Source organism: Barbatula barbatula (assembly GCF_947034865.1).
Source record: "Barbatula barbatula genome assembly, chromosome: 8".
Taxonomy (NCBI): Eukaryota; Metazoa; Chordata; class Actinopteri; order Cypriniformes; family Nemacheilidae; genus Barbatula; species Barbatula barbatula.
In genome coordinates this window covers 23,445,867-23,472,405 of record NC_136771.1, presented here as the reverse complement: position 1 = coordinate 23,472,405, position 26,539 = coordinate 23,445,867, and the positions used below count along the sequence as shown (strand labels likewise).

Here is a 26,539-nt window from a genome sequence, read left to right as displayed (position 1 = left end):
TAACACCAGTCTTGTTTATGACCACTTGATGCAAATATACTTTCCAAGATTCCTAAAGTGAAAAAAGAGCACCTCTCACCGCGATAACATCAGACCTGCAAAGTCGGCCCGATCACAAAACATAAACCGTTCTACAGAGACCCATTCTCCATTTAGCGTGAATGATGCTTGTTAGCGTATGACTTTTGGTGTTTGGTTTGGTTCCTGCAAAGTTTAGGAATGAAGGGTAGACTCGGCTCTGAGTCTACAATTCATTTCATCACATTTTCAATCACCCGTGTATTTATAAGAGAAAATGATTAACAAAGTCAAATGTGACTCCTAGATTTATGTTACAAGTTAAAAATATAGACGTGATTATTTGTACTAATTGGATAAATATCTTGGCATGTCGCTCAGTAACGCGCAAGCGTGTGGAGTGTGTGCGGTGTAGGCTGTGGTGCTCTGTGATTCATGGTTTCCTCAGACACAACAGCAGTGGTCTCTCTTTCAAAACAAACACAGAAGCTTAAGGATTTAAACAAAGTAAAGACGTTAAGTTGTGGCCAAGCCGGGAAAATACTTTGGCTGTAAATATTTGTTTCCCAAGTCTTCACGGAATCTAAAGAGAGGGGGAATCTTGTGATGACCAAAAGTCATTTGTAGCTCATTTGATGAATAATGATTGTGATTAATGATAATTATATTTACGAGTTAATGGACTAGACCTACATATTTGATTTCCTTTTTCTTTAAAGCCAACAGAAAAGTCAGGTTGTCAAAATGTGTGCCCTTTTGAGACAACTTTCTGTTTCCAATGATGTCACCAGCCCCCTTGTTTTCAGCTCCACCCCTCCAGCCATGTGCATTCTACTGTGCATCATTTTTACTTGGAAATACAGTACGTTATGGGAGTCAAAGGGCTTGAGAATACCATGACTTCACTGGGGGAATTCAATTGAAAATGTAAATGTTCCCATTCTTTACTCACGGTCATGTCGTTTCAAACCCTGTCGTTTCCATACAATAAAAGTGAATGGGGCCCAGGGACAGATGCTGGACACCATTGACATTCATGGCCTGTTAAGGAAAGCAGCTGGACACAGTCTGTTAGATAACATTCGTGTCGCACAGAGTAATGAAAGTCAAACATGGTTTGTAATGAATTTAGAGTAAGTACATAAATAGGTCCACTATTATAACTGTACAACCTACAGCCCTGGAAAAATAGACAACACCAGTTTTGTCTTTAATCAGCACTTCTGCGTGTATTGTGGTCATTTCAGTCCAGTGTCTGTTGAATTTCAACAATTTGTTAAAAAATCCACATTTCTTTTTTAACAGATTCTAAAAACACATTAGTACGGTGTTGTTTAAAAATGAATATGAACTTGTTTTCTTTGAAGTCTTCAAGATCGGCAAACATTGCATCTTTTTGGCATTTTTACACATTGGGGGGATTTTGGGAGAAATGACATTTGTTCACAGAACTAAACAAAATGATCATCAAATGGTCAAATTTAGCAAACAGAAATAGTTTCGGAGGGATCTCTTATATGTTAAAAACTTCCAAAAGGGTTGAAAAATGTCAGTTGACGATTTTTTGTTTCAAACAGAGATGGTGACCGATAGGCCACCTTTGATAATACAGCAGAATATCCACAAAAAAGACTAAGAATCTGATCTGATAGTCAATGATGTTCAAATCCTCTGAAAAAGTCAAACAATATAATATAATTTCTCTCCTTTTTGAATGTCAAAGCTATTTGTGTAACTATAAAGCTACATATAACAATGATAATCCAGACTATCGAAATCCCTCATATGTCCAAATCCACCATATTCCGCTGAAAATGTGTAATCCCTCCAAGCGCTACGTTCTAACCTGCTCTATATGCATCGTGTCATTCATTTCATTTATTCATTATCGTTTCTTGCTATGTTGATTCTCTAGAGATGTCGGGAGCGGGAATGATCAGTCCGATGTCAAGCAAATGTGGTACGGATGCTCTGATGTTTCCTGGAAGACGCATGTTTACCGTAGCGTTAACACGCTCTCCTCTCCAGCTTGCTTCCCAGGGCGCACACGGAGACTTCGTCACATTGCAACGTGTGGCAGATTGGGTGAACTAATTCAGGATTAATTGCATGCTTGTTACAACAGGGCGCCCATATGGCCTCAAGCTCACTGGAGTGTCACTTTTGTTTCAAATCGCACATTTGCTCGAGAAAGAAGATGCAGGATGGGGGAGGTTATTGGTAAACTGCACCGTTTTTCTTGATTCTGTCGAATCCGCAGAAACGTCCAAATCCCGCTGGCGTATTGTTGACTGATCTTCCTGAATTGCCAGCGACGGTTGAAGAGAACGTGATTGAGCGTTATTCTCCAGAAAGAATGGCTCTCGATGAGGAGCGAGAGGTTACATTGTGTATTCAATCAGAAATCTAAGACATCGAGATGAGGGAATTCATAAGCATGTGAAAAGAACGGTGGAAGCCATTTAGGCTTGTTTTGGAGTCAATGTCGCACAGATGTTCAGGATGGGATCCATTGCTCGGCAGTAGAAAGCTATTAGTATCAAAAGGTCCCCAAATGCTTGTTAGTCGTGATCTGATTTAAAGTTTGGGGAAGAACGCAAGCGCGGTTCAGATTCTCTCAAGAACACTTTTTTTGTCACAAAATGCCTCATTGAGGATCAGTTATGGCTTATAGCAAAAGAACAACATGAGAAAATCGATCCTTATTATTGCTTTCACGGTTCTTCTTGGAGCTAAATATCCTGCGGCCGTTCAAGGGTTTGCAAATGCCTGCGAATTATCCAAAAACGGAAGGCTCATTTTACTCATTGTTTTGACAATTCTAAATTTATATTGTGACATTTTGTTCATAGTATATTGGGTATGACATTTAAATCAGAACGGAGACAATAAAGTCTTTACTTGGCAATGACCTACCGAGTATAAGAGGATGTGAGTTCCAAGCTTTGGTCTCCACCAGCAAACCTCTCCATTCTTTCCCCTCTACCTGTCACAACAACGAAACATCAACGTTCCCAACTATACTTGGAAACTGGTAAAATACTCAAACGAAAAACTGTACAGTGATCATTTGCAACAGATGTCGACGTAGCAGATTCTATAGTCCATATGCTAGCTTTTAGCATCAAAACGTCACTCCAGCTGTCTCTTTAATTCAATTAAAAAGTGGCCAACAAAAGGTTCGCAGTGCTGTTAAAGCAAATGTTCAAGGGTGTGTGTTCTTTTGTTGCTCACACAGAACCAATTAGAGGTGCTTCAGTCGAAGTGTGAAATCCACTACCAAGAGAGATTTACAGAGCAAGTGACTGCAGACGAACCACTTGGCTGAGAGGCTGGAAGGGAAGGTGGCAGGCGGACTGTTTGAGGTGACCGTAAGGCTCTCACAGCGTGTTTGGCTTTCACCAATTTCCCTGCAAACATTTCACACTTCTATACAAATCTAGTCTCTCTGATTAGGTTTGATCTTGGAGAATTTTATTTTGGTTTTTTTAATGATTCTTTAATAATTATACTTTGTTTTCTATTTAACATTGAATTGTTAAACATTATAACATTATTATATAGTAATAATAGCTTTTGCATAGAATGTGAATACTCTTTTTTTATCATACCAATAAAGCTATTTGAATTTGAAATCTAACGTTATAATTATACAACATCGAAACGAATTTACATTAATTTATAAAATTACGTTCCTACGTATTCCGTTCTATTAGCATTCAGCCCAGTGCCGCTTGTGTTGACCGGTGGACCGTCGTGCTTTGTTTCTAATTTTCGAAAAATTTCAATAATAAATTCTTATGAAATTGCCACTTTGTAAAATAGATTAATTTTCATGTGAGATCAGGTTGGTATATTTAATGTTATTAACCATGGTAATGCAACTTAAAAAGACTTTTACACCAACACAATTGTAACTGATTTACAAGGCGACTGATTTGTATAAATTAATATGATCTCACTCGTACGTTTTGGTGCAAAGCGCTTTCGTGCCAGTGACAGATTTAGGGGCGTTTTCTACTAATCGTACTTTTTGTACAATTCACATACGAATTTGTCAAATTGTTTTGGGAAAAAAGGAGCATTTTCATTGCCTAATCCTGGCTAAGAAAATGAAATATACCAGTTTGCTTTTATATGAAAATGTGAAAACTGTTTTATGAGGTGACGATTTTTCATAAATGTGTGCGATGTGAATCGTACAAAAACTTATGAATATTTGTACATAGAAATATTAGAATCAAGATGGATGGATGGATGGATAGATAGATTTAAATTGAGCAAATTTCATATTGTTTGAGCAAATGTCCCATTTTTTTTCCCTTGCGATCTGATTACACATTCATCCCCTCACACTTCTCATTCTTTTCTTTCTTTTCATAATGATCTGTAACTAAATGCAATCAGATGGCATTTAATCCTTGTTTTGTCCTAGGCTCAGGCGGGGTAGGAGGTCAAGGTTCAGCCACGAGGGGCTGAACTTTTCTAATTGTTACCCCAGAATGAGGTCTACATCTCTTTTAAATGGCTTTCATTGAGTCACGTTTTGAATTCAGCGCTTTGACTGTTTTACAAAGACTAAATTACCGACCCTAAGAATGAGAGCAGCAGATACTTAAAATGTAAAAGAAGGCCCCCAGACAGGGATGTCACGGCAGAACTCGGCAGAAGGGGAACTCCACATCCCGGGGCCAAAGTCTTTCTAGCGCTAAGCAAACGACAGACAACAGCACATCTGGCCATCAGTGCACGTTCCTTTGAGACAATCATTGGCAATTTTCACACACTGGTTGCTATAGTGTGGCACATTGCGCCTGACTTTTCAGAACACACAAGAAACTTTGAGGGAAAACAAATTCACTGACCTTGAGTGTATAAGTTAGATGTGCCGGGAAGATGGGATTTAATCATGCTTTTAACCCACCTACCCCATGTGTTACGTTTTGAAGTGATTCCCAAAGAAAGCAGGAGTGTTTCAAATCTTCTCACACGTTTTATTAACATCGTGATGCGTAAAGCTGTGCCAGGTATGATAGGGCACCAGAAAGGGAGCGAGAAATTAGATGGGTCTGAGGTGACACCGGGGCTCTGTGGGATTGTTAGTCATCTGCTGGGATTCGGAAGGTGTCGGGGGGGATGGGGGGTCCACGCTTTCGTTCTCCATTACTTTAATTGTTTCCAAACCATTTGGCCTTGAACGCGCACCAGTCTATACTCAACGCACATGCTTCAGGCACACTTAACATTCCTCGGCGCGCAAGCCCTTAATCTTTCCTCCACTTTCCCTGTCATTTGAACGTGAGGAGGGTGATATATGGCGTTGAGAGACGCACCGAAACGTCGAGAGGATCTTTGAAGGCTTCCTCCGCGGGCGCTTTGTCTGCGGCTCTGACAGATTGCTTTTGGTTTGTTATTTCTTCGTTTATTCGCAACTTATTGCTTGCGATGTAATTTCAGAAAATTGCATTTCGTGCGGCACTTTATATATCAAACTACAGCTGGATGTGGGTTTTACGTTTATAGACTCCTATTCAATTGCCTGGTAAAATGGCTAGCTGGAACTCTGAATGGATCTAAACTATTTTCTAATCATCTTTTATCTTATTGAGAAAAATCTTATACATGAGTACGCAAGGCCGCCGATATTAAAAGAATCCATTTCTGTGCATTACTTCAATATAATACTCATGCTATTGCAGCGCAGGTCTGTACACAAGGCATCTTGGGTAATTTATGTCCCGAGGTCTTAAACTAACACAGGTTGAGCGACCTCATGTAGTTAAAGGAATTCAAACCTGTGTACAGTAGGATATTCAAACAGGCCCATTGTGACAGGTCAGAAATGATCTATGACTCTCCACCAAAGTAAAAACATACTCTAGCCTCACCCTCCCTTCTTTTCCCACCCTGCATGACAGATGTGTCTCTCCCCACCCCAACAACCCCCCACACCAGCCCCCCATTTTCCTTCACTGGTCCTTTAGTTCTGCCTACAGGCTCTGGTAAGAAGGAAATGTGCCTGCCACATGATATCTTGATTCTTCCCAAAAAGTTTCCCATTTCCTGCCAGTTTTGAGTCACACGTTTGCAAAAGAGCACAACACAATCCCCTGCTACGGTGCAAGGCATTGTGGTCTGTAAGCAATAGCTCTTAAATTTCGAAGCAGCTGTAAATGCGTTCGGAGCAGCAGGAAATACAATCTTTTGTCATTTCAGGTCCAGATGTACCCGCTCTTCCGCGTGCGCGACTTCGACGGCCCTCGCTGATTTAATGGAGCATTGTGTGTCGCGGTGATGTAATTCCAAGTCATTGTGAATAGCTCTTAGGCGACGAGCGTGAAACAAAACCTCTTCAGAAGTCTTCCACGCTTTGGCGTAGCGGCGCAGTATTTAAAATGCATTCGGTATATTGGATTTACTCAAACTGCTAGTTTCAATTTCCTCTTTTCAGACCACAGTCGGGAAACGTCTACAAACTATAATCAATATGGGCTTTTAAATGGCATGTGATCAAATTTAACGAGACAGATGAACGCTTTTTGACACGATACGTTCTTGAAATTCACTACATTTTTGAAAACAGAAAGGACACAGGGAAATACCCGTAGGAAAGAAGAATCAGAGGAAATCTTTTCAGCAACTCACTTATTTCTCATAGACATCAGTGAGGTTAAATGGAGAGCAAATGGAAAGTTTCGCTTAGGTCTCTCATGTCTCAGATGTTCTCTTGAGAGAGTCACACATGTCTACGTGAGACTTTTAGAAGAGATCTCAACAAACTTAGCTCACATTTGTAGTCTTCAATTGAAAGTCATTATTGAAGATGTCATATGAAGGGATGGTTCACCCAAAAATGAAATTCTGTCACCATTTACTACTCAGGTTGATCCAAACCTGTGTGAATGTTTTTGTTCTGCTGAACACAAAGAAAGATATTTGGAAGAATGCTTGTAACCAAACAGATCCCACCTCCCTGCCAGAGAAGGGAAAATAAATACTACGGGAGTCAATGGGGGATCAGATCTTTTCGGTTACGGACATTCTAACGAATATCTTCCTTTGTGTTAAGCAGGACAAGAAATTTATATTTGATGGTGAGTGAATGATGACAGAATTCCATTTTTGGGTGAACCATCCCTGTAACATTCCTCATGAAATTTACCTTTATCTACATTGAATTTGCGTATTTTGCAAACTGTCTCATTTGTTTCTATTTTCGCCTAAAGGTTTTTAGGAGAACGCCCGAGACAAAGTTGATACTTAAATGAAACTCCATTAAATATCCTGAGCTATGAAAGAGCAACATCTGAGAAACTTTCCTCCAGGTAACACTTGTTAATCTGCAGAAACGGCAATGAATGTTGGACGGTGATCTCAAATGGACCCAAAAATCGGCCCTGGCCAAAACCGCGGTCGATCGCTACAAACCTTTTCAAAACAAACACCTAAAAGTTTCCAAGCTTCGACTGTATTCCCTCTTGAAAGATAGCTTTTGTAAACTATGCTTATTGTTGGCTTAGACAAAATGTTAAATCCTCTCTCATTTGTAAGTCGCTTTGGATAAAAGTGTCTGCTAAACAAATATAAGTTAGATCCATAAAGCTCACCCCCAAACTGAGATTTGGGTTTCATTTATTTTGTAGATAGATCATGCTCGTGCAAAACTCCCAGAAATGAAAAAATCCAGGATGCATTATATATTCTTTCTAAAAGGACCATTCCTGTAATGACAGAGCTGTTTCTTTTGGCTATTGGTGATAGGCAGTTGGCTTGACTTTTAGATTTACAACCCCATTGTTCTGTTTCTCCATAACAAAAACACACCGTTTCCTGTGCTTCTCTACCCATGCTCAGCGTCCAGGGCTGGAATATTGTTTGTAACGCAAGAGGGGAAAAAAGAGGCGCAGATAATGTGCTGTGCAAGGTTAGAGGTCCTTATCTGACTCTGAAAGTCTTTGAGAAAGAGCAAACGCAAACGTGTGGGAGCATGTGAGTCAGGATCGTGTGAGACAGTAAAGTGTGTGTCGGGGTCACGAGGTGCGAGCGTTGCTTTTGAAATGTATCACGTTATACTCCCCGCTGTGGGAGAGGTCTGAGTGTCTCGGTGACCCGATGCGTCATTTGGCTGCTAAACCGAGTGGTATGCGCTTCCTGTGTGTCCGAGGGGATTGAAGAGACCGGCTGATCGGACAATCTGATTTCAGGTGGTCTGATGTTTTGTCAGGTCACCTGAAAATGTGTATCGTGTGGTAACCTCGAAATGACATGGTAGAAGTCAAATTTGACCGAATCAATCTGATAACATTGGGTAGCAATGTTGTGGTAATAAAGGTAACACAAAATCAATTAAAGTAATTCTAATACTTCTCATAAATATTTGAATTTATATACAGTACATGAACATTCGAAAGTTTAAGGCAAATCATTTATTTTTTATAGTTGAAACGTTCCAGGATAATTGTAAATGCTATTTCAAAACTTTTTAAAATTACACAAACGTAGGTTTGGAAATCATATGTTGACAAAAGAAAGCATTTAAAAAATATTTTGGAATTTTTTTTATCAACCAGTTTCTTTAGATGCTTTTTAAAAAGTTTCCATCAATAGTTTGTATTTCCTCATTATTTTCTCCAAGTCGTTCTTTAAAAAAAACCTAATTGTTATACAATTTTATGTATTTTCATATATGCTTTTATCTGAAGCGACTCATCGTGCATTCAAGCAATACATTTTATGCATTTTCCTGGGAATCTAACCCAAATTTTCCCCAACAATCACTACAATTATTTTTGTAATGAAGGAAATGAATATATATTGGCACAATATTTCTCCACTTAAGTAATTTTATGACGAAGACTCATCATTATCATTGATTCGGTTTAGTGAATCTTCTCTTTTGCCGCATGACAGTTTGATTTATCGTTTACAATCCTGATTGCGTAGCGATTTTGGAACAACAACTTTGTGACAGTGATGCTATTTGAAATGTTATAAATCGAGTCGAGCCACATCTGCGATTTGAGTTTCGAGTAAGAGGCCACTGTTTATTTGAACAATAGAAAACAACTTTGTGTACTTTTCATTCGTTCATTCATTCACCACAAAAAGTCTTGAAAGAGCAGCACGAGCGACCACGGTGAATCGATTCATTCAACCTTGTCAGCCATCTGGAATGTGAAATTCTTCCTCAAAACACTATGATCTAGAATCAACAGACTCATAACAATGGCAAGATTTGAAAAAAGCAACATGTTGATCATGTGTTCCCAATATCGGTGTGTAACCGCAACAAGAAGCTTCAGGTTTAGTTAAGTGATTTCTTTTAAAGAGACTGTGTTCATATTGTGGGAAATTGGCGAACGATATTTCAGTACGTACAAAAAACATAACTTAAAGCATCATTTAAATGCCTGGGTATTGTATTTACATTAACAGGTCAACAAAGGGACTTTCTTCATGTTTTGTTTGTTTGTTGCTGTGAATAAATGTTTAAAAAGAAATAAGCCAAAGAAGAACCACATGCGTTTTGAGGACCACACCGGCAAACGCTTGGTTGAAACTACATGAGGGCCGGAAAAGTCTGGAAAAAATACTGATATGGAATACGCATCCAACAAGCCAGCTTTGGGATGCAATCGAACATTTATTGGATTGACAGAAACGTACTGAACGTTTTCAAGTTAAAAGAACCAAGTTGACTCCCTGTCCAGTTTTATTCTGAACTATTAGTTACGAAACATAAAAACAAACCGAAACAATAAATTAAAAATTGACTTGAACGTTCATAACATAATGAGACTCCTCAGCGTCCTTGATCTTCACGTACTGCTCTGTTTCGTCTTGTCTGAGATTTTCTGAAGCACTGCTCATTCATCTGTGAGATCGCTCTAGTTTTTAAAAGTCACTCAGTTTTCTCAGATCTTTAAGAAGAACAAATTTCCCTGTGCACCAACACTTAATCCAGAACGAAGCCTTGAAACCAACAAGTTCGTCTCGCACTTCAAGCGCTGAACAAATCGGGCATCGCAAAACAGACGTCCATCATTCAGTGTTCAGCTTTTCACCCGACGCTGTTCTGCATCTTCCGATTTTATCGCATTAAACTTTATAGTAAATATTTGCAGGGTTTTGCGGTGGCATCTCCTGGACGATGTAGACGGGGTGACCGTAGTCACCGCTGACCTTCTCGTAGTGAGGACAGTACATGCTTCCAGAGGTCCGCAGGGGAAAGATGATGTCGCTCGGCTCGGAGCCGTTGTTGTTGCTTCCTCCGCTAGCCCCGCTGCCGCGTTTGGGCAACGTGTTTAATGGTAACTGGCCTGAGCATTGTGCGGAGTGTTTCTGATGCCGCCGGTGAAGGAGTGCAACCAGAGCGACGATGATGACGATGAAGATCACGGCACCAGATGCCACGCCGGCAAACAAAGCCACATCCGAACCCGCGGACCCCACGGACTCTCCGCTCTTGCCCCCGGCCTCTCCGTTAGGTACTGAGTCTGAACAAGGAGAGAGATGTGAGTTTATGTTCACATCTTTATTGTGTTTTGTTTATTACAGTACAAAAGATAATGGTTATTTCAGTTATAGATTATTTTATCCATAGGTGATCCAAGCAAACAAGACCAAACTAAACATTTGTTGAAATGTTTATTATAGAGCACCAGAAATTTTATAAAGAATTTGAACATTACACTACTAAAATGTGTTTTGCAATTCTTTGATTTCTAAAAAAAACCTTTTTGTCATTATAGGCCCAAACTGTGAACAAAGTGAATATAATTTATCTATAAATAAATAATGTTTAGTCAAAACTGAACTGTGATGTAAACGAAGGTCATTACGGTAATGTGTTCCGACATTTTACTTTTGAGGTTTTTGCTATTATTCTCAATGGTAATTCTCTGTAGATTTTCATTACAATCTTACCAATTAATTTTTTCATTATACTTCTTGTAATTTGGAGGTGAAATGTGAGTTTCCAAACACACTGACACATACCAACTTTGCTGACGACATCATTTTCTTTGTTAAAGTTGTTTTGGTCCTCACTGTCTGGGTATTTTGGGGGATGTCTCGTGGGATTGTTTTTCGGCGAGTATGAATCTGTTGGACCTGGAAACAAATAAATAATCAACCATTAACAAAAAAGACACTAAACATTCTAGTGCACGCCAATACATGTTAAGCAAAACCCAAAACTGTCCCGAACGTAATATCAGACCACCCTCGCATCTTTTTGGCTGCTAGGTATTATGCCGCAGGTTTTGAGAGCGAATGTAATGAATTGGCTTAAAACTGCTTCCATCTCCCCACAAGCCCGAAAAAGGGACAGCTGGCATAGCCATGGGAAACAAGCTCACATGACATTTCAATTACACGCTGAGACACACGAGTGTGGACATCCTCTGCTGAAGCGGTCAACGGTTTGGCCGTTATGGCAGGAAAGATCTTCATCATTGCATTGACGCAGGTGTGCGTGTGGAGGATGACGGTGCGGGTGGTACTTACTCTGTCCAACTCTCAGAGTCAGCTTCATGGATTTGGTCTTGCAAACGCCCCCATCATGGTTGTCCAGGCCTTCCAGGGTACTGTTTGATGTGGCTGTGAGGAGAGCCAATGAGAAAAAAGACTGAATTAGCCAATGGTCATTTTATTTAAGCAAAGATTTAATCTTATGAAGAAACGGGTGTGACAATTTTCATTTTTTTTTTACATGATGGAAGAATGTGATCTCAATGTTGCTTTTGTGAGATTCACCCACCTCAAAGCCTAACGCTTTAAAAATAAATAACACTACGTCAATCTTGCAAATATTATCACAACTCCTCATTCTCTGGTTCATCTTGCTTGCACTCTTGTGTGGACAGTACAGTATTTGGCAATATAAGGTTTAGCAGCGCTAAGTGAGATAGTTTACGACCGGGTCAACTTTCCATATGTGTACACACGGGTGCTTTAAAACCTTTAAAGTGCTCCTCGAGGACATTTGCGTCACGTGTTCAGCCGTCGCTCTAACAGTGTGCATTGTGTGCGAGCATGCAGATGTTAAAGGTTCAGCTTGCTCGCACGGAGAGAAAAATCGCAGTTTTGCAGCGCTGCAAAGCTTCTTAACAGCTTGCATTTGTTGCTGGCAATCCTCAAGAAAATCATTGAGAAAACGGCTAATTCACAAAAAACCCATACTGTGAATTGTAAACCCAGGTGTGATCCCGCGGGTTCCAACTTTAGAGAAACTAAGCACGTTAGCGACGTCTTTTCACATCGTTATCACGGAATATCAAGGATTTGCTTTGGCTGTCAATACGCGGACGGAATAGTGGCCCGGTGGACGATTTAAAGACCATTGTGCCTGCGCACACACACGCTGTGCTCTCTGATATCCGAGCTAAAGAATTCCATTGGCCATAATCTCCCTTTCACCGCCAGGATTAAGACCAATCCCACACAAACAAATGGACTTCGCCTCCAAACTGCTCAGGGCACGTAAAGAATAGAGTGGCCAGCGAGTGTGGGGGTGGGCAGGGGAGAAAGCGAGCGAGAGAGAAAGATCTAAAGAGGAGAGAGAGAGAGAGAGAGAGGCTGAAAGATGCAGAGAGCGCAGGCTTTTACCCAACATGTCCCAATTCCCTACAACCGTTGCCACATTCGTGAGCAGCGGCCCCTCTAGATGTGACCCGACTCCCAGGCTTGAATGAAGCCCGCTCATTTCCTAACCACAACAAGCACACTCAGTGCCTCGGGCCAGCACGGCTCACCCAGTCACGGAGATGGGAACAAAGTAACAGAGTGGAGGTGGATAATTGTAGATACATACAATAACATAATTGTAGGATCCAGGCACAAGGTTTCAGGTTATTTTTAGCTTTAGAAGACATTATATCTCAAAGCATTTAACTGTTTTGGTGATCATGTTTTAACCACACATATCCTGTTTGCAGATTTATGCTCTTGGTATTTTGTATGGCTAGAACAAATGCTAAATACTTTCTCCAATGTTCCAATAATATGCAACAAAATCGCAATATGCTTATAATTACACGACCTGAAAATAACCGTACTGTAGTTATACTAGTATCTACAAACTGATACCAAAATAATGCCAGCTAACACTTTTGCATGCATTTTTGACCCTTTTACACTTATACAAGACTTTCCAAAAAGGATCCGAAAAGATTGTCCTCTTGGTCTCGTGTTGTCAACTGTCGCTTACATCACAGTTACACAAACACGTTTTGACACGCACATACACGCGAGGGGCGCAGTCACGGAGGTAAGTCTCTTTCGAATCATTTAGGTCAGATATCCGCGTCCCTCGGGCTACGGGCCAAGCTGTCTTTAAAAATCACATCAAACCGATCCATACTGGCAAGGATTGGGGGATTTGGAGCGTGCAAATCTTAAAATCACATAAACGGCCATTAAGGAATGTGCCAACTGAAAAAGGGCCTGAGATCAACACACGATAAGACTGAACGATGCACCCTTTCGTGGTCAACTGATCTTAATAACATCCAGCTAGAGGGCCAGCGAATGAACGGCCTTCAAACAATGGAGAGTTTGCTCTAATCCACCGAAATGAAAGGGAACAAATACCAGATCTTTAAACTGGAAAGCTTGGAAATCTGTTTTGTTGTTATTAAAAATGAACACAAATTAAGTTGTTGAGCAAGGACATAAAAACACGATTTACAATGTGAGCGGTCGGGTACGTTTTCTAGAGAAATGTTAGTTTGATGTCATTTTGCCTAAATCCTTGAAAGAAGTTTGGGAATCTGTTTTGTTGTTATTAAAAATGAACACAAAATAAGTTATTGAGCAAGTAAATAAAAACACAATTTAAAATCTGAGCTGTCGGGTAGGTTTTCCCGAGAAATGTCAGATAGTTTGACATAATCTTAAACTATGAAAAGTCACCTGCTTTTAAATGTTTTAAACCAAGATGGCGATACAGAGACAAACGTTACAGATTGCAGCTTTAATGGAGTTGTTTGACCAAAATAATACTTACATTTTAGTTTACAAACTGATTTGTGCAAGGCTAACAATATAATGATGAACATAAACACCACGCACTAACAAAGACATCTTGTGTGGTAAATACTCTTGCCAGGGGACTAAATACATTAAATAGTAAATAAAAATTGATTTGTTAACAAGACCACATGTCCCCTGCCTAGACAAACACGGGGAAAAGATATCTTTGGAGACAATTGTTGGATGCTAAAATTCCCAGGGGTGGGATCGGCTTTACATTTTGGCTTATTCAATTCAGCCTTACGAGCGACAAGAGAGGTAAGAACGCGATGGTGAATCAGCACTTGAGATAACTTACAGATGATGTGATAGTCTTTCCCTTTCAGAAACTCCAGGCCCCACAGGTTGGGACTGAACTCTTGAAACTTGAAGGTGAACTTCACGTCCTGGTCGGGCTTGTCACAGTTGAGCAGCGCCATGTCGCCCTTAGCGACCCGACAGCTCTCCAGTTGCTCTTTGGTAACAAGATAGACCCGAAAGTATTCGATGTTCGTCTGCTCAGCAGTGCCTGTCTTGATTCGCGGACACACAATGTCCATTTTGTCCCCGATCTGGGGGTATAGCACTAAACCCTTTCCTGGGACAAACCTAAAACGAGAAAACAAGGTAAACGTTATTAGTGTGATTTTCATTTGCATTGTTCGTAAAATGCGTCATTGATGATTTTCAGTAATACAAATATACAAAACATATAAAAAAATTGTCAGTATGTCAAGAAAGGTCATTAGTTGACATAAAACAGTTTGACTTTATAGCTTTATAAACCTCATATACAAGATTAGGTCAATTCTGCTAAAAGGTCCACAATGGCCTATCAATAAACACATTACGTCGCAGAACCAATTGAGAACAATAGCCAGAAAACTTTTGTAAAAATTACACAAGGAAACTCGGGCCGCTCCTCTCCCTCCCTGCACTGTAAAACCAGCAATAAACAGAAATGGAACGAGACAAGCAATTTCCTTTGGCTAATATTCAGAGCCGAGCGAAAATACATGTAAATCATCAGGATATCGGTACCTTGATTTCCTTTCATTTTGACTAATATCTTTAGCTTTCCAGATTTATTTTTTCCATTTCCATTGCATACTTTTCTTTCAAAGCTCTGTGTGCAATTAATAAATCGGCAAATACGTTTATATACGCCTTGGATTTATTTGTATAATCATCTTAAGAAAAGTACCATAAAAAAGTTTTCATGCTCCCCATCGTCAGCACGAATAAAAGAGTCACTTTCTACCTCGCCTTCTCATAAAGTCATTAAAAGCCAGAAAGAAAGAGACCCTCAAGGTTCTGCTGGGGGTCCCAAGAAGACAGGAAGCTTAGTGCCCCTCCTCCACCCCCCCTGCTGTACCAACTTCTGTGTGGCTATTGCAAAGAACAAACCGAGTTGGGGGTTGGACCGTGCCTTCATCCCAGAACACCTTTTGTCTCCGAAGCCCTGTGACAAAGATTACCCACTGAGCTACTGGAACTCATGAAAACCGATTACAACCTGAAGCAAAGCCCCGGTACACTGGAGCTTAGCATCTTAAAAGAACGTTATCCTGCATTTAAACAAAACTGATCTTTCTGAATGCTGTCCCGTGAATGGGAAGATGCAACCCGTTTCACTTCAGCAACCGGTTATTGGAGCAAAACATGCGAGGTAATTTACAACAAAATGTGAAATGAAAGTTATAATTGGTTGGATAATGCTTGCTACAGTCCTAAATAATGAATGACAATAATGTTAAAGCAGTGTTTCGGGTTAATTTACCAAATGGCAAGTTATCACCACGTTTACAATTAGACCACCTAATGACAAGAAAGAGAATATGGAGACAGCTGTTGGCTGTTTGAGTCTACGAAAGTAGCACTTTTCTTAGTTAAGTGCCTTTCACTTTCTTGTACAGCGAACACGATCTGTACGCAGAGAGGTTCACTGTGGGACTTAAGCATAATTGTGGAAAGACCTTGAACACCCATTTGACAGAAACCCGGCCAGAAAATCTCTCTATGGCAGTCAGTCAAAAGCTGTAATGCACTCTTCAATTTACATTTCTCGACTTACAATCAGTTCTCTAACTATAGAGCAGATTGCTCACATTGAAGGACAGGTTCATTCTTCAGCCTTCCTTCAGGGTACTTGAAGTTTTGAAGACACTGTGCAACCTCACCACATAGTTCATGCACTACACTGCATTTACCCGGGATTTGTCATAGGGTGCACAAAGCAATATTTGAATTATGTAAATACACACAAGAAAATGTAGAGTAAAACATATTTACTTTAATCCCGTTTAGTAAAACATTTCAATCGTTTTAGGTTTGAGTCCCATGGTAACCCAAGCTGACATCAGTGATGTGCATAAAGTTATCACAAACAAAAATGTGTTTAAAACCAATGACACGAGCGCAACATCATCTAAAGCATCATTGTATCTAATACCCAGCGGTCTGGAAAGGTGGGTGGTCTTTCACCAAAGTGACACAAATCGTTTGCTTGGTGGTCTATCTTGGGTTTATGTCAATGAAATCAAGGACGAAATCAACAAATGGAAAAAAATTAAATGTACTTACTTGGTGTTCGATGTATTCCAGTATATCGATTCTAAAACTGCAGACCGTGCCAGTCTGAGTCGGCAAAGCACTACGGAAAGTGCAAATAAATAACTCCACATAGTTGTATCCATGGCGGCGCAAAACGAGTCCACCGGTACAAATCTGATTTTATAACCGGGATGTCTCTATAAGGGAGAGATCCGCAGGCACAAATCGGTCACTTGCGCGAGAAGAATCCGACGCGTAACGCGCGCTCATCTGTTGAAAACGGCCGCGATTTCTAAACGAGGGTTTTATAAAATGAACAATTTGCCCAAATCTCCTAATATATCAGATTGTGACACGCTACAGGAGGAATGTGCCTCTATAATCCATGCAATAGAATTATTTGGATTACAATGTCTTAAAGCATCCTTTGCGTAAAAGCGCAAACGGACATCCCTACAAATGCAGAAGAAATACTAAGCAGCGCAGGATCCTTGGACGGGCAGCATCGCAGTCTGAAACTCAAATGTAGTACAGAGGCAGGATCAGTGCTTCTCCTGTTCTTCGTCTTTGCATTCAACTCTGCCAGTCTTGAAGTGCCCTCAAGACGTGCACGGAGACTTCTTAGGACAACCCAGTGTTGCCTGTAGACACCGCCCACGCGACTCTCGATTGGCTAGCGGGGAATGATTGACACCTCGCCAAATTGAAGGAGAATAACAATCATTTGGAAATATTTGGAAAGTTTACTTGAGACCTGAGTTTAACGTCAATATTGTAATTTATTAACCGATTTTGTATAAAATATGTTGGTTTACGCATAGATTATATATGGTATATGTTATGGAAACCCTGTTTTAAATAAAAAAACACAAGTTCTAAGGGAAAGTTATAATGGGGAATTGTATTTAAGTGCAACATGTAATGGTCTCGAACTGGTAATGTGGACGTTATCTGGCGTATGGAAACCAACATTAAACGATTCAAACTTACTTGAATAAGACCTAAACACAAAGGTGTAATTGCAATGAGTTAGAAATACTATTGTTTTTCCCACAGGAATAGAATGTCTTAGGTTTTGCATGCAAAAATGTAAATCAAAACTCATACATGCGACGTTGTGCGTTTAATCTTTTTTTATAAACCAGTATGTGAGCATGTTCGAGCCCACCCCAATACTGTAATCCGCTTAGTCGTGTAAACCTTAACCTGTCTTATAAATCTGCATTATTCACACGCGTTTCGCCATCCGTTTCATGCAAACGCCTTTCCAAAATATGCATTTCTACTTCAGAGATTAGATAAATATTTCGAAAACAAATCGACTCGACATTTGGTCGATGGCACAACAGGTTGTTTATTCTACGGTGTGTTTGGACAGTAATCAAAGGGTAAAGCTAACAGGTTACAGATAATTGGATGATAAGGTGCGAGCGCATTTGCACTTTCATCGTCTGGTCTGCGCTCGTGCGCGAAACTGGTGTGTATTTGCGCCGTTGGACTTGCGTCAAATTAAGAGAGGTGTAAAAAAAAGCTTTCAATTAGACTGCGGCCTGGAAGCATTTAGGTGATGGTAACATCCTGTAAACAAAATATTACACTTGATAATGTTAGTTCCCCCACGAAAATCAACAATTGCACTACAAATTTACTTAATAGAAAACCAACCGCAAACTTATTATGATCACACTTCAATGAATATAGGCCTTTTTTGAAAATAATTAGGCTTATTCAAAACAAGTCAAAGTTGGTTTCACTTTTACTGTTATAAATCCATGGTTAGTTTCCCCAAGGATAGATTTACGCTGTCCCAATTCACCATACTATGCCCTTGCACTCTTTTTCTTAGGGGAAAAGTATTGTAGCAAGAGTATTCAAATCATGAGACACTCAATCATCACAATAGAAATCCTCATGTGAGCTTTCTCACTAATTTCAAATGTAATGTTCCCAAAAACCTTTATTTATTAAATTGGTTGAGTATTACCTAGCGCGCTCCTCTCGCTGTAAATTTTGATCAATATTAAAGTGCGAAAGGAACTGTTCATTTCGGTCATATACATAAGTAACTATCTACTAAGCTGAATTGGGAAACCGGGTTCACGTCTAAAGGAACATCTAGGGATCTGCACACGGAATTCCCATTTTTTCAAATCACAGTTATGCTGAATTTAAAAGTAAAACACAAATGTTTGTTAAAACAGACAGATATCAGATACAGGGCACATTGATGGATTTATTGGAGATTTCTGGCATATTTGTGATAACCGGGGTTAAACATTTAACCTTAAACTAATTCTGTTCAATCTTCAACTCATTCTTTTCTAAAAGCATTTTGCTGTCATGCAACACCCAGGTACCTTTTATTACATCCTCAATCTTATACATAAAGAATGTACAACTATTAAATGTTAAACGATAAAAAGAGCTCACTGTTATGGTTACCATTTAGCTCCTAGAGGACTTTGCAATACAGGAACACAGACTTCCAGATGAGGGCACCACCCTGACCATTTCCCATTCTAAGTACATTATACTATGGACAAACTATTAAAAAAATAAAAATACTTTGATCGAATCGTTCAGGAAAATCGACTCTGGTCTTAAAATGGTGAGACAAGAAACCTTTATGCACATTTGGAGACAGCAAGTCAGGCCGTTCCTTATTTTTTCCCAATCGTGCAATGAACCAAATGTGCATGTGGTGGACGATCGGAGGTTACATAGTCAAGAGTCAATAACAGAAACCAGACAGGTAAAATGGGAATGAAATTGAAGGGCATATGACAAACTCTATTGTCCCCGTTGTTCTGTGAATTCGAAACACACCACATGAGACCTACGAAGAGGAACATCTGCGGTACAAATCCCTTGCGTGAAGAGGTGGTCTGGAGAAAGTCTGGAGAAAGCACATTGTTTCCATCACTCCGAGGCCTTGAGAGAAAAAGACAGTTTGGGTCTGGACTTTCCTTTCCCTAAAATCATCTTCTGTTCCTCTTTCTGCTGTCTCTGTCGTTCCTGCTCCAGCTTCATACGCTCCTCATGGATTTTCCTCTGCTCTTCCACGATTCGTAGCTGATCTTCTGCCTAAAGGACAAAGACGAGAGTCTGTTAGGACGATCTATGATATTTGATGCCTTGAAATATTCATCAGTCTCACAGTTTTAGAGATTCAGCCATCGAGAAACAAAGTCGCAGCCAATACTACACATTCAAAAGATTATCAAGTCAAACATGTTTTACACAAGAGATGACAGCAAGGTCAAAATATTGTACAGTTAGAAATGAAAATGTTTAAGGTGCTTGAAAAATACTAAGAATACGGAGGGATTGAGAAACACTCATGCGAAATAACCTCTTCTCACAATGACTAGAATACTGATTTAATTATAAATGAGAATTTTCTCGCATAGATTATATTCCTGAATGTGACTCTTAAATAATAAATTGTTTATGTTGGTCAACATAAAATGCTAAAATAAGAATGAATAATTAATCAACCTCATACATACACTTTTGCAATAACTAGAAACATGTTCTAACTATTAATACAGTTCCCATCTCATTCACGACTATCTAAGTAACAGTGCAGTGGAGACTATTATTATATTTAGGCACTTTACATTTATTTCTATGATTTTAACATGTGCTTATTCAAAGCAACCTTAACTTAAAGGTGCAGTTTATAACTTTTTTGCAGTAACATATCCAAAAACCAAGCCAGTGTTATATATTTTGTCAGATGAGTACTTGCAATATCTCAAATGTTTCCAACTATTTGTAAATTGTGAGAAAATTGTCATTTTAACCAGTGGCCAGGCCGTGTCAATGGCTTCATATCTAGACAGAGATGCTGATCCTGCATGTGTTTTACTAGACAGGTGAGCTACTGTTTAGCTTCCTTTACTGACAGGAACCTTATGATTATTATATCGATCAACAAGGTTAGTCTTTTTATTTGAATGTCTTTTTCTATATTTAGCATGAATGTCTTCATCTTTATTTGTACATATTTACAGAACAAGCATTAATCATTTTTGATTGACCGACTAAATAATAAATTAATTGATGAATTACGTCTAATTCAATAGAATTAATATTGAAAGAATTAAATACTTTAAAAACAGTGCTAACTTTTTCACAACTAGTTCTGCACAGAAGATAACAGAAAATAATTCACCACCAACAATCAAAATATACCTTTTTATTTTTAAACGCAATTAACATTATAAATAAAAGTGCTGCAAGTATTTTTTTTGAAGGATCTATTGACAGAAAGTGAATATAACTTACATAACTATGACTTCAGAAGTGTATAAAGACCTTACATAATGAAGCGTTATGTTTTAAAATATCTTAGAATGAGCTATTTACCGCTGGTCCACTTGCACGTGGTTCGCCATGTTTTTTTTACAGTAGCCCTTAAAGGACAAACTGTTCCACAGATCGTGTTAATACGTTATCTCCTTCAGCAAAGAAGCAAAAACATGACATCATCTTATCCCTGTGTCAGCCGCCGTAGTGCTTCGAAAGGGAGGGGATGGAGTGAGTCATTGGTTGCAATTCGCAACCTCACTACTAGATGCAGCTCAATTTAATTCACTGGACCTTTAAAGTTATAATTAATAAACATACCAGTTTAGCTTGAGCATCTGCTATCTTGCGATTGTTCTCCACCAGAATCTTCTCCAGTTCTTCTCGTTTTGACTTCTCTTCCTCCTGCGAAGGCACAGAGATTCAATGGGGTTGTAATAACAACAACCCTGATGAGTGCAGTACAGTTATGCAGTACAACATCAGAAACACACAAATGATCAAATAATAAATATACAGCCGCTCACCAGGAATGGAAAAACCTACAGTAAACTTGTCCTTCACTGACGAATATATGGAGTTCCTAAAGGAGTCAGCGTCAAAACGGACTTTTTAAATGCAAAACATACCACCCGTCAGGAATAGAGACACTGACCTGTGCATTTGATAATTCTCTACTTACAAATGATTCGTCGTCTTAGCGGTCAGCCGAGGCACAGAAGCGTGAACAACTTTCATCACTTCTATTCACAAGCAACCGAGAGGGGTAGTGAAGTATAGGCAACTACATAGACTTACAATAGCAACTCATGGGAGTGAAGGTGTTGTGCATGTGCTCTTCGCTGAACGTCATACCAACCAAAGAGAGTTTTGCATGAGTTATTTTTAACGTTTTACTTACTGCAGTATGTTCATTTTTGCCTGAAGTATTCCTCACAGAGCTAGGGACGATTCCAACATAACTGGCGTTAGTTCACGTACCTCACGGGCCTTCTGAGCTGCAAACTCTGCATGTCTCTGTCTCTCCAGCTCCTCCAGCAACTGCTTCTCCATGATGCGTTTGGCTTCTTCCACCCGTCGCAACACTTCCCTCTCGATCTCGTCCTTGCGTTTCTCCAGTTCCTCCTCCACACGTTTGGCCACCAGCTCCTCCACGCGGCGCGCCGTCTCCTCTTCTATCAGTCTCTCTTCTATCTCCTGCTGTCTGCTGTGAGCAAGGAGATAATAGGTTTATTTCGTTTAGTACCATTCGCATACATTTTACTTAATGGATCCCTGACTGTGCCATTAATGTTGTGTAAACAAAAGAATCACTAAAGAGTCATTCCTCAATTATTGTTTTTTGACATGTAAAAGACTAAAACGTCGTGCTTTAAAGCTGACACCTGCAGAATGACCAACTGGGAAGATGGACTGTGATTTTACTAGAGTAAAAAACACTATAATGTTTTGGCTCAGTCCGTTCACGTGACATGATATAGCACATCTGTGACAGCAAAATTCATCTAACAATCCACTTACATTCTCCTCTGCCTCTCCATTTCGACTTTCTTTTCTTCCTCCTCTTTCTTCTGCTTCTCATCCACAGCGCTCCTCTTGCTCAACGCCCTGCCGAACATATCGATCCTCTCGGGCGGAGTCGCGGCTCGTTCCCGCTCCCGGCGAGCCGTGGCCGTGTTCGATTTGGACCGAGATCGCGACTCTTTCCTCCGGTTGCGTTTGGACTCTCGGGACTTCGAGCGCCTCTTCCTCTCTTTGTCCCGAGAGCGGCTGCGCTTTTTGTTGTGTTTGCTGGCTTTGGAGTGCTTGGATCGCGACGAGCTGCGACTCCGCGAACGACCCATTTTAAACGCCGGTTCTGTGTCGGTAGTAATCGGGAGCTGCTCTCGATGAAGACTTTAAAAGCATAGGATGGATGAGTGACTACCGAGGCTCCGCGCAATCGATCCGTCTTCCAAACAAACCTGGAATCAGACGCTTACGGAATCGATCCCAGCCGCATGGCAGTGTGGTCCTGAAGATGAAGATCTTATTTAAAAGATGGTTATTTGAGACCAGCAAGAACGTTTAAACGTACAATTAATATGGTATGGTTAAAATGCAAGATGGAGGAAAAACTGATCTCGCATCCCAGAATGCAACGCGCTAGTTTTTCGTCTCGTGGTGTGACGTAATTCTGTACCTTTGATGACTGCCCCCAGCTGGTTTGGAGCGCAACTACTTGAACTATGTTGGCCTGACTTCGTTTACTTTAACTTGGAATTAAAGTAGAATTATAAGCATATTAAGTGTAAACAATGACTTATATGGGGTGAAATAATGTACACAAAAAATGTATTTCTAGTGTCTAAAATTACGCTTTTTTAAATGCTTGTTGTTATGCTTTTTAAAAACGACAGGCACTTAATAAAGTCTGTATGTATCTTGAAAACAACCAAACCTAGAAGCCCTACCGTGGAAAAAATAAATGTGTACAATGTCGATTTAAATATTTTAAAATGAACCGATATTTAATGTCTCTGTTCTTAATTCTTACGTTTTTTTTCTATTAAAAACACACAACTACAATGACACCTGCTGGTCAAATAAAGCAAGTGCACAACATCGTCCAAGCATTATTGGGATAGATCTCTTAAAAATTCAAATTAAATACAAATTATTCACCTTCATCGTTCGTTTAAAATATGTACATGACTCTCAGTTGAGCATTAATGAAGATATTTTGAGTTATATCTTGTTCTCTAATGATTGACCATTTAGAAATAAATATAAAGTCACGGCTGGGCAGAGAACATAAAAACATTACGCGATGTCGTCATTAAGCAGATAAGAAAAGTTTTATATTGGATGAAGGACACCGCTTTAATTCCACTTTTCGGGTTACAAACAATTTAACTCCCTTGACCACAAGGTGGCGCCAGAGGTTCACTGAAAACATATCGAACATATTAATGAGGTCTGTAAGGGGTCGGAACTTGTGTTTGTTCTGTTTATCGCACTGCTGTTTTTTTGCCTTTAAACTGAACATTTATAGTAAGAGTCATTATATCGGTTGCACCTGCAGCTGAGAGTCATGCTGAAACGCCATCAATTATTTAATATTTTTAATAAAGTACTTTTTGGTTATACATGTTTTGAACCATGCCTTTTTATTTATTTACTTTCGTTACTTTATCTTTTCATTAGTCCTCAGCAAGTAATCCCTTAAATTATCCATTTGACCTGGCCAAGGTAATTTATTATCTGGCTACTTGAGTTTTTCCTGCCTTGCGCAGTATATCCACGAGGAGGCGTTCGTGTATTTGAAGAAAATAAAACTGCTAAATGGGATAAAGGGGGAGGACTTACGACAACTTTTGACTATACAGCAGGCCTTAGGTGACAGAGACCTCTGTTTTATCCATATAGGCTGCACTCAAGATTTAAATGTAGCTATATATTTAGTAACGATTATTTACACGTGTACCTGTATGACCACAGTGAAATAAGCCATAGAAAAATATAACAATAATGAACAAGTAAATATCTTGATAATGCAATGTTTCTTTTATACCTTGAATGAAGTCATATTTCTTAAAATAATAATAATTGATGTATTTTAACTTTACATAAATCGGTTTGTATGTTTGTAAAGCTATTGACTTTCTTTTGACGTGTCAGATATAGCTGTTGTAAAACTAATTTAATAGCTTAAAAACAGAATTCGTTAAACACTGAGATGACTCAGAGTTCGTGTTAAATATAATTTGCTATTAGTTGAACCAGTTTCTAAACAGCAGGTGCCGAACTTTGCCTTTATTTTTTTATGGCAAGGAAACACAAAAGCAACATTTCCTGTAAGCCGTTAACATGTACTGAACTTCGTAATATCGCGCATACTTATGGCTGCCTATTTAGAACATGTTTCTGAACATTTTCCAAGGCAATACAGTGCTCATGTTAAATCATAAGGTTCATATTTAATAAGAACGTATAGAAACAACTTCTTCAAACGCTTTTAAAGAAAAATGTCATCTTAATGAAATATTTGATCTCATCATACGGCTTACTAGAAATAAGCTATTCATATTTCGACTCATTTCGTTTTGAAGCCGTTTTAGGCTATTTAACCAACCTCACACAAACCAGCTTTTACAAAAAGCTCTGAATAGAATGAGGTGTCATTGTGTAAATTCTTACAGTTGCGGTGAGCCCTCTTTGTTGATTTGACTGGTGTTAAAGTCGACCAACTCCAGGATAAATGAGCCAATACCTGAGTCAGCTGCTCACAACTTGTTCATTGCAAAAGTGAAATTAACAGTATTTAATCGGTTAAATACTGAGTGGAATATTTCTCCTTAAGAAATATGATATTGCTCCTATTTATCATGGATTTAGCTTGCATTATACTGTGCGCTTCCAATGATGTAATGCAAAAATGACAAAACCGTCTCTGTATGTACGTGTTAATTTAAATAGTGAACGCGACTGGCAGTGTTTCACACTAATTCATTTTGCATGACAAGCTTTTTGTACAGCAGTGAATTTTCATATTAATGAAGACAATTACGCTATTAGCTAATTGGCTGAAAAGCCCCACTACTGTTTAAAGCAATCCATAAAACACACCTGAGATGGAAATGGGTTGAACTTCAATGAAGATTAGTTAGACTATCAGGCCAACTTGTCCATGCCCGAGGGGGAAATGCGCTTTCAAATGCGTCTTGCTAATCACAGGTGTCGTGCCCTTTCCCCGTTTTTATATATTGAATGTGATGGTGTTTATCCACTAATATCCCATTGTGCCGTGTACTCCACTCTGTCAGGTTCTCGCCTATTTCATGTACGGTAATTAAATATCCCACGCGCTGCCGTCGCAACAGAGCTATCCGAGACCGAACGATATTTCAAGCTGTCCGTAATGAAATTAAAATAGTTACAACTTCGATTTTTACATGATTTTCGGGACATTTGGAGAAGGGCGTGCGTATTACATTCAATAATACGAGGTGCGGCCCGTTGGCACATTCATCATTCCATTACTGTACCCAATCCAGGTCCGATACGTGAAGGGTAAAATGAATTACCGACGTTAAGTCGTCAATAAAGTCATTTCGGTAAATGGTGTCTCGGATGACTCCGGCATTATTCAACGGGCTTTATCAGCACTGGGGAAATTACGTCGCCTCTGCACCTCGTGTAATACGGCCCTGCTTACCTTGATAAAGCGACCTGCCAGCGGCTAGTGACAGTGCTTTTGACCGCCTTTTATTCACTCGCTGGTGATGAACGCCAAGCTGATCACGCGGAATGGGCGCTAATTAAAACCTATAAATTATCCTTTGCAGGCCCTCTCAAGACGTCGCATGCGCCCGAGATAAGAGCCGGAGTGCTAATTTACCGCCTGAAAAGGAGCGTGCCTCACAATGGCTACTTGGCTCAAATAGCATATTGATAGTGTCCTAATTAGAAATTTATTAAGTACCCACTCGAGCTCTTCGAATAAAGATTTCAACCCGACTTGTTTTATATGAATAAATGCTGCGTGCACTAAAATCACGTTTTGGGGCTAATTATTATTATTACAAATGTTTTGTGTGCGCTCGTCCTTATTCTTATTTGGCGTGGCCTCCGGGTCGGTTTTTTCCAGTCATAATTGGTGAAA

The 26,539-nt window shown here is 39.6% G+C and overlaps 2 protein-coding genes across 3 annotated transcripts; both read right to left on the bottom strand.

Moving 5' to 3' along the window:
* Positions 1–8,432: 8,432 nt before the first annotated feature.
* On the bottom strand, positions 8,433–17,164 carry efnb2b (ephrin-B2b). The gene is made up of 5 exons (XM_079463356.1): positions 16,615–17,164; positions 14,351–14,640; positions 11,527–11,619; positions 11,017–11,130; positions 8,433–10,514 (listed from the first exon to the last, which is right to left on the bottom strand). The coding sequence occupies exons 1-5, from the start codon at positions 16,725–16,727 to the stop codon at positions 10,117–10,119; spliced, it is 1,008 nt and encodes a 335-aa protein (XP_079319482.1). The 5' UTR covers positions 16,728–17,164; the 3' UTR covers positions 8,433–10,116.
* A 1,633-nt stretch (positions 17,165–18,797) lies between these two features.
* On the bottom strand, positions 18,798–23,093 carry arglu1b (arginine and glutamate rich 1b). Of its 2 annotated transcripts, none has more exons than XM_079462442.1 (4): positions 22,417–23,093; positions 21,877–22,102; positions 21,217–21,300; positions 18,798–19,668 (listed from the first exon to the last, which is right to left on the bottom strand). In XM_079462442.1, the coding sequence occupies exons 1-4, from the start codon at positions 22,737–22,739 to the stop codon at positions 19,504–19,506; spliced, it is 798 nt and encodes a 265-aa protein (XP_079318568.1). In that variant the 5' UTR covers positions 22,740–23,093; the 3' UTR covers positions 18,798–19,503. The 2 variants fall into 2 exon arrangements, with proteins under 2 accessions (XP_079318568.1, XP_079318569.1); XM_079462443.1 differs by having other exon boundaries at positions 21,877–22,099; positions 22,417–23,082.
* Positions 23,094–26,539: the final 3,446 nt, after the last annotated feature.

Bases quoted from the DNA above. Each gene is read 5' to 3' on its own strand.
- efnb2b (XM_079463356.1), bottom strand. From the start codon at position 16,727: ATGGATACAACTATGTGGAGTTATTTATTTGCACTTTCCGTAGTGCTT. The intron at 14,641-16,614 runs GTAAGTACATTT...TTCTCGTTTTAG, and splicing joins TGGAATACATCGAACACCAA to GTTTGTCCCAGGAAAGGGTT. The intron at 11,620-14,350 runs GTAAGTTATCTC...CTCTCCTCACAG, and splicing joins GAAAGACTATCACATCATCT to CCACATCAAACAGTACCCTG.
- arglu1b (XM_079462442.1), bottom strand. From the start codon at position 22,739: ATGGGTCGTTCGCGGAGTCGCAGCTCGTCGCGATCCAAGCACTCCAAA. The intron at 22,103-22,416 runs GTAAGTGGATTG...CCTTGCTCACAG, and splicing joins ATGGAGAGGCAGAGGAGAAT to CAGACAGCAGGAGATAGAAG. The intron at 19,669-21,216 runs GTATGTTTATTA...TTTGTCCTTTAG, and splicing joins CAGATGCTCAAGCTAAACTG to GCAGAAGATCAGCTACGAAT.